Source organism: Berghia stephanieae, chromosome 9, assembly GCF_034508935.2.
Source record: "Berghia stephanieae isolate SIO BIC M18660-M18661 chromosome 9, UCSD_Bste_1.3, whole genome shotgun sequence".
Lineage (NCBI taxonomy): Eukaryota > Metazoa > Mollusca > Gastropoda > Nudibranchia > Aeolidiidae > Berghia > Berghia stephanieae.
The window spans coordinates 13,570,839-13,580,531 of record NC_088368.1 but is presented as its reverse complement, the minus strand read 5'-3'; the positions used below and the strand labels follow the sequence as shown (position 1 = coordinate 13,580,531).

General features: G+C 36.6%; 1 protein-coding gene across 1 annotated transcript in view; it reads right to left on the bottom strand.

The window, feature by feature from the left end:
• LOC144979723 (uncharacterized) overlaps positions 1-9,693 on the bottom strand; it is a 122,812-nt gene that overhangs the window by 20,301 nt on the left and 92,818 nt on the right. Inside the window, exons 38-40 of the mRNA XM_078926677.1 lie at positions 8,630-8,788; positions 6,779-6,920; positions 1,475-1,703 (exon numbers count right to left, since the gene is read on the bottom strand). Coding sequence (XP_078782803.1) covers positions 1,475-1,703; positions 6,779-6,920; positions 8,630-8,788 — 530 coding nt within the window. The remainder of the gene's footprint in view (positions 1-1,474; positions 1,704-6,778; positions 6,921-8,629; positions 8,789-9,693) is intronic.

Genomic DNA, 9,693 nt, shown 5'->3' with positions numbered 1-9,693 from the left:
CCCAAATAGCCAAACACCACAAGCATTCTGACTCCCTTGAAAAACTCATTTGTTTTGATTAACAAAACAATCGACTACAGTTGGATAAACTTATCTTTTCATTTTTTTAAATAAAATATTTTTTTTAAAATGAATAATAATAGAAAAGCGTTTCTTAGTAACCAATTTTGAACTTGGCCATCTGGCAGCCCCCATCATAACCAGCTGCAGTCAAGCCAGCCACAGACATAAGAGAGGGAGGGGTATGTGAAGTTTCCTGTGGCAAACGAGTTGCTCGTGTTTTTTTTTTCAAACGAATCACTGCTCGATGACGTCACTGACTCGAAACCCGCCCGAAACCGACTCGATTTTAGAGGACTCGATCGAAAACCCGCTCGATTTGATCGTTTCAAACTCGACCCAGCACTACTATTTCCGAGTTCTCGCTATTCCCGAGTTGCCAGGAAAGGTCTCTCGGCCGTACAAAAAGATGGAAAGACAATGTGTGTGTGTGTGTGTGTGTGTGTGTGTGTGTGTGTGTGTGTGTGTGTGTGTTTGTGCGTGTGTGCCGCGCGTGCGTGCAAATGACTGTGTGTGGATAAAGTGGGGTGAGGGCGGGGTTGAATACGGCCTTCGTTAACTACGTAATGATGGCCACAGTTTGAAGTTGATCCACCCCTTCCATTTCCATCAAGATTTCATGTATGTGTGTGTGCGAGTGTTTGTATGCACTAGGCATGTTTGATGAGGTAAGCAAGCGCATCACTCAATCACTGACCCACTGAAATGATGGTTCCACGCTCCCCTCTCTCGCTGATCGTGTCGTTCGTTAACGAATGCGACTCGCTGACCGATGCTGCGAAGTGAGGCATGTTGACATGTTGGCTGCCAGTGCTTACCTCGCGCGGCACCACATTGGGTGAATAATTGAACCCCACACGCACACAAACACACACACCAACCCCCCACCCAAATTTGTTTCGCCTACAATGTACTCTAGACTAGGCTACTATGTAATAATATTACTCGTAACGAAAAATAAGAAAAGAAAAGAAGCTAGGCTAAAAATATTTAAATCGCCCTTGTCTGGTGTTTTGCTTTACTTCGTTCGAAGTCCTAGGCTGGGCAGGAAATGCTCGTTATTTCCGAGTTGACCTCTTTTTCATACTCGCTACTTGCATGCTAATTTTATTGACTCAAATAAGAGAAAAAAACGGGGATTTAGATTTTACTCGCTATTTCCGAGTACGTTACTTTCATGTTCTACTGTACTACTACTACTACTACTACTACTACTACTACTACTACTACCACTACTACTACTACTACTACTACAACTACGACTACTACTACTACTAATAATAATGATGATGATGATGATGATGATGATGATGATGATGATGATGATGATGATGATGATGATGATGATAATATTAATAACAACAATGATGACAATGAGGATAATGACAACAGTAACAACAATTATTTACCATACCCTCCTAAAGGATGATCCATCCCTAGCTTTTCCAAATCAGACTCGATACTGTAGTCAGTGTATAAAAAGATAGCTTCTGCAATTGTTATCTCTTCACCTATGATGGCGGCAGCGGTATTTTTCCAGTTATATGTGAAATTTCGTGTTTCCATATTATCTGCCATCAAAGTTTGATAACAATGTCGTCTGATCTTAACAAGCTCAGGGGTCACTGCTCCCACACAACCATCTGAAAAAATAAAATATTGATGTTTCAGTTTCTTCCAGACTTAGAAGTGCTGAAATTTTTTAAAATTCTATTTTTTTTACACCATTTCAAATAATTTTTAGGTAAGCAGAATAGTTGACAAAATCTTCGAGCATTTTGATGTTAGGCAAACAAAATTAAGATTTCAAAGTGAGTCAAAAAATCAAAAGTCGACCATACATATGATAACAAAAGCCCTTTAGCAGTAAATTTGACATTGTACAAACAGTTTCATATATCTGAACATATCGACGATATAATGGTCAAGAATATAACTAGCGGAGCTTTATAGTGGCCTGGTAATAGCACAAACATCCTTTGACTCATTGACTCAACTCACGTGAGGGAAGCTACTGATAATACTTTTTGAAACAGGATGCTAGATGGCAGATTGAAGCAATAAAAACAGCACGGTCAGACTGAAGCATTTGGCTAATTCAAATCTTTACGAACTTTTACACAATTTCATGGGCCTGAAGAAGTTTATGGAGTGATTGCTGACCAACGCCGGGAGTTTGTATTCGGCTTATAGTTAAATGATCTTTAGATCTGTTCTTCTTTATCATCTTGGACGAAATCATCATTAGATACATAAGTTGGGTATCCCAATTCCAGCTTAATATGCCAGAACTGTTGATTTGTTTTTTGGGGGATTGAGTCTTGTTATCAAAAATACAAAACAATACCTACAAAATAGGCAACAACTTAATATATTGATAGAGACAGGCAGCGGCGTGGCGTATTGACGGCATATGGTGGTGCCATGATTAGAAGAAGAAAACAAAATTCTAAAACAGTGAACACGGTTAAGAGGAGAGAGCACATGTTAAAAACTCTCTTTTTTTGGCAGGGTGGGGGGAGGGTCGATGGTTTCTACGAGTGGACAAAACTCACAAAAACAAATAATTCATGAAAACAACAAGCCACAACACTGAGATACAAGTCCCGTATGAAAAGGTCTTTGTAATTATTCTTTGTCCACCATTTAAAGCATTGGATTTGGTAGATAATGCAATCAATATGTGATAAATGTAAATCAAAAGAGAAAAAAAAAAAACATATGACAGAAATTACTTACTTTTAGTACTTGTAAAAAAATCTGCACGGAGATGTTTCATCTCTGCAAATCTTTTTATAATTTGTTTATTGAAATCTGGAATGGCATTTGGCATCTATTTCAGCTTTGTGAATTGACAGAATCATTAACGAATTTAACCGCTCCTGTTTCATTAATTTCGCAAGAAATTTTTCACTCTTTTAAGGGTGCTAAAACAACGTTCAGGAGGTCAAGAAATACGATGGAAGTCGTTAAGGTCACTATAGCCTATAAATGTCCATGATTTGTCAGTGTTTGTTGTATCTGTAAAAAGTCGTCAATAAAAACAAAAGAAACGTTTTTTTTCCTAAACTGTGAGCCATTCATGCCTGTCATACCATGTCACTGAAAAAGAGCGTTTTCGAGCTTTCCACACATGTGTTAATTCAAAATCAGTTGGTTGGTGAGGAACTAGTCTTTTTATTTCTAATTTGTCATCTAGTGTCAATCTCCCAAACGGTCGGTGAAGTAAAGAGTCAACTTGATTCATTGTAATTCATTGTTTAAAAACAAAACTTCAAAGTATATCTCAAAAATGGAAATCAATGGAATACGATTAATGATTGCACAAATAAAAGGTAGATTCAGATCTTAAAGCATCACAAAGAAAAAATCACTCCACTTAAGTACTTAAAAAATCTAAAAACACACCAAAAGTATAACTGTTGGCAATCTTCGCTTTCTTTCTCTGACTGACACAAATACACACGCACAAACACACACACATACACACACACACACACACACACACACAAATAAACACTCATACACACGTAACCATCAACTCGACACTACGAGCAAGAAAAATGTTGGTAAATTCGTCCACAATGCTTCGTTGCAAAGAAAGACTTTATTCAATAATCGTGAAAAAGAGGTGAGGGGAGGGGGGGGGGGGGGGGGGGGGGGGATTTTGATATGTCATATTTTAAAGTTTTATGTTGTTTTTCTTTGCTGCTTACAAATAAACTTGACAATGTTCAGTGTTTTTGACAGTTAATGTAATATTTTGGGTGGCCGAAGTTACCCTAATTTGGCACAGCCCCCCAGTCCAACGGTGGAGCTCTCAGATCCTGGCACAAGTCGAGGGGTTTTCCGCTATTTGAAGATAGTATAATTCGACCTAGTTTCTCGCTCAATCAGCTGTAGCGATACTAATGGATAGAGCATTAACTGGAGCTTGGATTGCTTTGCACCACGGTGTTGATTCAGTCACGAATTCGCGCAGTGATGTCACCAACACACGAGTCGGCGCAGTGCGTGATTCGGAATCTTATAGAGTGGAGACTAAAAAGGCAGTATGTTGTTGGCGAGTTGGCGAAAGACAATGGAGTTAAAATCTCTCAGTTTTATTTTTAATTAAATTATGCTGTTAATGATTTTTAAAAAGATTGGTATGGTGCCTGGCACCATTCGATCCAATGGCCCCACGCCACTGGAGACAGGACAGATCATAATGTCTATATTTACATTTTGATATAAACTAAGGAGGTATCATGACTTTCGTTGCTCATTTATATATACAAAGGGATCAATTAAGATAGATGAAAGAAGGAGCACAGTGTCCAGGTAGTGACAATGGCAGTGTTTAGATAAATGGACCCCAGGACAATCAAAATATGTCTGAGATTGTCCTAAATTACATATATATATATATATATATATATATATATATATAATATATATTATATATATATATATATATATATAATATATATATTATTATATATATTTATGAAATATTATAGGTTGTCATATATGCCACGTAATGATTATAGACATATACTATTTTATTTACAGAACATATGAACAGACATGAAACATTCTTTCGTATTTCAGTTTTACAACAAACCTATTGAATTCAAAGATACAGTGTTGTAAACATGCATTCGACAACATTCATCAGAACAGGTTTAAATCACAAACAGTTTCCAATGTCTATCTTTAAACTTTTCACAGAATCCACGAACAGTTTCACAGTTTCTATGAACTAAACTGAGACAACCTTGAGAGAGAGAGAGAGAGAGAGAGAGAGAGAGAGAGAGAGAGAGAGAGAGAGAGAGAGAGAGAGAGAGAGAGAGAGAGAGAGAGAGAGAGAGAGAGAGAGAGAGAGAGAGAGAGAGAGATGTGTGTCGCAGCCTTTGTGAACTTTAATAGCCTGATACTGACTAAACATAACATCATAAAACATGACGATGTCCACGAACAGAAAGTTAATTACTGTGATTTGTATTCAATAGGTTTGAGGTTCGATCCCCAGTCGAGGTCGACGGATTTTTTGGGATGTTTCTTTTTCTTGTAAATATCTTTCTTGCTTTGTCTAGCATCTTCCATACACACTTGTTCAGTTCTCTATCTTTTACACCGGTGTCTTCTCCTTAATTTCTTAATATGATCTTTATTGACAACCAGCATATATCTCGACTAGAAAATAAGATGCCATCACTCGGAAACTAAAAGATCATTTGAACAAGGTCCTCTGGAAGAGTGTTTTTGCACTTCCAATGAGATAGGGACCAGTATTTTGACATCACAATTATTTTCTTCCCTATTGCCTTCCCCCCTCCCTTCATCCCCCACATTCTCTCATGCCATACCCCGCGCTACACTGTATGGCTTGGTGGTGTGTCTTTTGTCTAAGAGACTGAATCAGTAGTTAATGATATATGGCGGAGCTTCTTATATTGTAGGCCGATTGTCGGTTTTTTTATTGACCCAAACTCATAATGATATAAGTATCTTTATTTTTTCCGTAAAAAAAAACCATTATCTTATTATAAAAACAAGGCCTAATTCAGAAGTAATACAGAATCAAACAAGAGAGCCTTTTTGAGATGATCTTTCAAAAAAAAAAAAAAACACCTTCAAAAGCTAGAGGAAAAATGACGAAGAGAGGTTGTCCATGCGATTATAAAGCGGAAGATTTTGCTATCCCAAAATTCACCCACATTTTAGTTGATTAAATCAAATCAAATCTTTTTCAATTGGTAGATGTAAAAAAGGTGGAGCAAACGACGAATGGTGAATGTTACTAATTTTACTCACAAACCACACTTTTTAAGAATGTGACATTGATTGAATATGCCCATCAATGAGGCATCTGTCATCTTTACCACTAGTCCAGTGTGATATGTAATATCAGAAAAGGGCATTTTTCTCCAAAGTCGAGCTCACTAGAGCAATTGATAGTGAGCCATCTATCTTCTTTTTCAACATCAGATTTAAGATATGTTGTTCCCAAATCGAGCTCACTACATCAAAATTCATATGTGGAAGCAATAAAAAATGAGCACTACCAGCGTTTGAGCTTGGTTCAATCCATGTAAAACAATTAAAATTGGGCAATTCAACCACATATGCTGCAGACTATGAGCTTGGTTCAATCCATGTAAAACAATTAAAATTGGGCAATTCAACCACATATGCTGCAGACTATCTTAGCGTAAGAACAGCTTTCTTACATATATTCACTATTTTGCCAACAAAAAGGCATGGGTGACGTCATCAATCTATGCGACCTGGATTGTAGCTAACATTGAGATTATATGGTTGCTATCTGTTTAGCTAAAAATAAACTCATAACATCCGCCAGCCGGATATAACGTGCCAACTCACAAAACTTACCTTTAATTTTTAAAGGCTGATTAGTGAGCAGAACTATTCATAAAATGGCTCGTTCTATCCATACTTGTACACTAGGCTACATCAGTCTGTGTGCCTTGTCTTACAGCCTTGTTCATCTTTCGTCGAAACACGGATTCAATGAACTTTTCCGGCTATCCCATGTAGTTTGACGAATGCATGTTACACTGTATCTCTATTCCTCCTCTCCCTCCCCCTTACCCCCAGATTGTACTGTCAATCAATTTATTATCTTACAAGCTATTGTTACTGCCTTACTCTATTTTATATTTTTGTCATGTTTTCATATTTCCCCCTGAATCTAATTGTTTCGTTTACTTACCCTTCGTAGGCATCACACGAAGTTGCCGTATTTTACTGAAGAATTTCAATGACTCTGAGTAATTTTTATGACTTCTGATAGGCATAATAAAGGGTAAATATATGTCTTCAAGGAAGCCCCAGATATCATCTGCTTTAACAATCTGAAAAAAAGAGAATTATGATTCCTGACTGCAAAATCATGAGAAAATATTTGCCTGAAAGTGGTACAGTGGAACCCATGTATAACAGGTCCGGACACAAAAGGGACTCGGTTATAACAGAGGTTCTCAAAATTCTTTCATTTTTTTCTCTCGCCCTCTTTTGCCTGGAGTAAAATTTGCCAGCTACAGCAGGCAGTTTTAAGACCCTAATCAATTATAAGAGGGGCGTGGAACATTCAATATCTCCAAATACAATGCATTAGCCCACATTATACTCAGGTAAGCCTACAGCAAGCGAGAGTTCGGCTAGACCTAGTTCGTGAATAATGTGTGTGTGTGTATACTTGTGTGTATGTGTGTGTCCATGAAAGATATATATATATATATAATATATATATATATATATATATATATATATATATATATATATATATATATATATATATATATATATTATATATATATATATATATGAGAGTTTGGTTAGCTCCCTGGAAATTCGGTTTTAATGGGTATTTAGGCTTGTCCCACCATCATTGTTCTACCAAGGTACAAATGTATTTTGTTTGGATGAACACGTTGCTGAAAATTAAGTGTAAAGTCAAATATGTGAGACCTGGCTTAGGTCTAAATTTGGGATAATCGAATCAAAGTCTCTTAAAATGAAAAAATCTCAACATTTCGTGTCTCATTTTAATTTGAATTCTCTTTGATTATTTTCTTTCACCTGAACACAGTATGAACAGGAGGCTGGTCACATTTAAGCAAAATAATCAAATCATATAAAAACCCTAGAATAGTTTACATATGGATGTTATGGTGTGAATTATTTCACAATAAAGACGGTGATCAAACAGCTACATATTTGACTCCATCCAAAGTAGTCGGTCCTTTTAAGTTCTTAAAGAGTATGTCGCAAAATTATCCTTTATCTGAGCATCAACATCGGCTGTAAGCTAAAGACTGGAACTGGAAACGAACAAAGATAAATGCTATCAACAACAACAAAAAAGGGAAAATCAGGGACTGCTTTGACTGTAGAAGACGATCACAGAGTAATATTTATATACAACGTTATTTCACATATCATACATTCAATTATGGAAACTATAGTAATCTTATACAAGTTGATCATCAACATGAATACAGAGCCCTAGGTCATTTATAGTGTGGCAGTCAAACGCTATCTTTAACATTAGTAAGTGCCTTTGACAGTGTATATCAATCCTCATCAACGATTCCCTTTCTATCATGATATACAGGAGTATCGGGAACCTTGAAACGAAAAGAGAAAAAAAACAACCCAACAAAATAACCAAACAAAAAAAAAAAACAACAAAAAACCCAACAAAAAAAACAAAACAATAAAAAAAAGAAAAATAAAGGAGAAAGAACAAAAGTTTAACTTATAGTTTGAAAGTTGTCTAAGTAACAAAGACACAAAGACGAAGGCAATGGACATAAAAATCGAGACCCATTTTCTGAGATACCTCATGAGACATTCTTCAGACTTTTCACTTTCTGGCATGAATAAATCAACTAGGGAGCATGTTGTCAACAAACTGAAATCATTTGCCAATGGCAATTTATTACTTATTGGAAATTGAAAGAACACAGGCACACTACTGAGCAATCATATTTATTTAATTAGATCTGAGGTTTTCGTCTTTATATCCAAACTCATTAGTCAATCACGCCATACTACATACCTGTTTGTGTACATCGTCACTCAATCCAAGGCCAGTGTAGATGTATTTCTTCTGTATGTAAGATTTTCCTATGCTGGAGTGTGTATCCATGATAACCACTGAACAAATCAGAAAGATGAGAAGCTGCAGATTTCCATGACTTTTATTACGGATGATTTTCTGACATAGAAAAAAAGACAACATATTTTGTATCTTTACCAGAAACCAAATATAGTTTTTCTTACTCAAAATAAATAAATCTACGCAATTTGCAACAAATTGAGAGCATATCATGCCAGGAAAAAATAAAATGAAGAACATTTAGGAATAACCACCGAGGACATCTCAAGGGAAGTAGAAAAAGAACAACAATATATCTTTGTTTTTTGTCTGAAACCAATCAAAGTCCTCCCCAGACCCAGAAACTCAACTAAGAGGGAAAAATTCAAATTACACCCAAGAACCAGCTTCTCAGGCCCACCAGAGACCGCATCAATCGATTTCACAAGAAACTCTTGTGAGATGGAAGTCATAACTTTAAAAAGTCGCCCATCAAGTTCCTCCAAAGTCATTGGTTTGGTTTAGTAAACCCTCTTTTAACTAATCCCATAAAAAAGTATGTGGAACACCGCTTTATTACTCAAGAGGATATTTAAAAAAAGATCAGACCAATCTTCATATCAAACCAACATCATGTCTCCAAATTCCGCATGGACGTCGCAGTTTCGGCAGAGAGTGCTTGACAATATTGAGGTTTCCAAGCATGCCATTTAAGTAATTTTAAAGCATATTTTGTACTCAGTGAAAAAGAAGAGCATATTTTCCACTGCTGCTTGTCGAATTGACGTTTTCGAACGATACATATATGTTCAGTTAATTTGCTTGAAATTTCAAAGCCCTACAAAAAATGGCTGGACGTCTTACCCTCCAGGAACGCCCCAAATTGGCTATACCTTCTTTGAACAGCTCGCACTGCTATCATAGGGTCTCTAGAAGTGGTAAGGCAACCGCTTCCTAGGGCATCAGCCACAGGTCCTGTGGTGATGAGTTTTTCATAAGTTCTTATCCTCTGAGTATCAACTTGA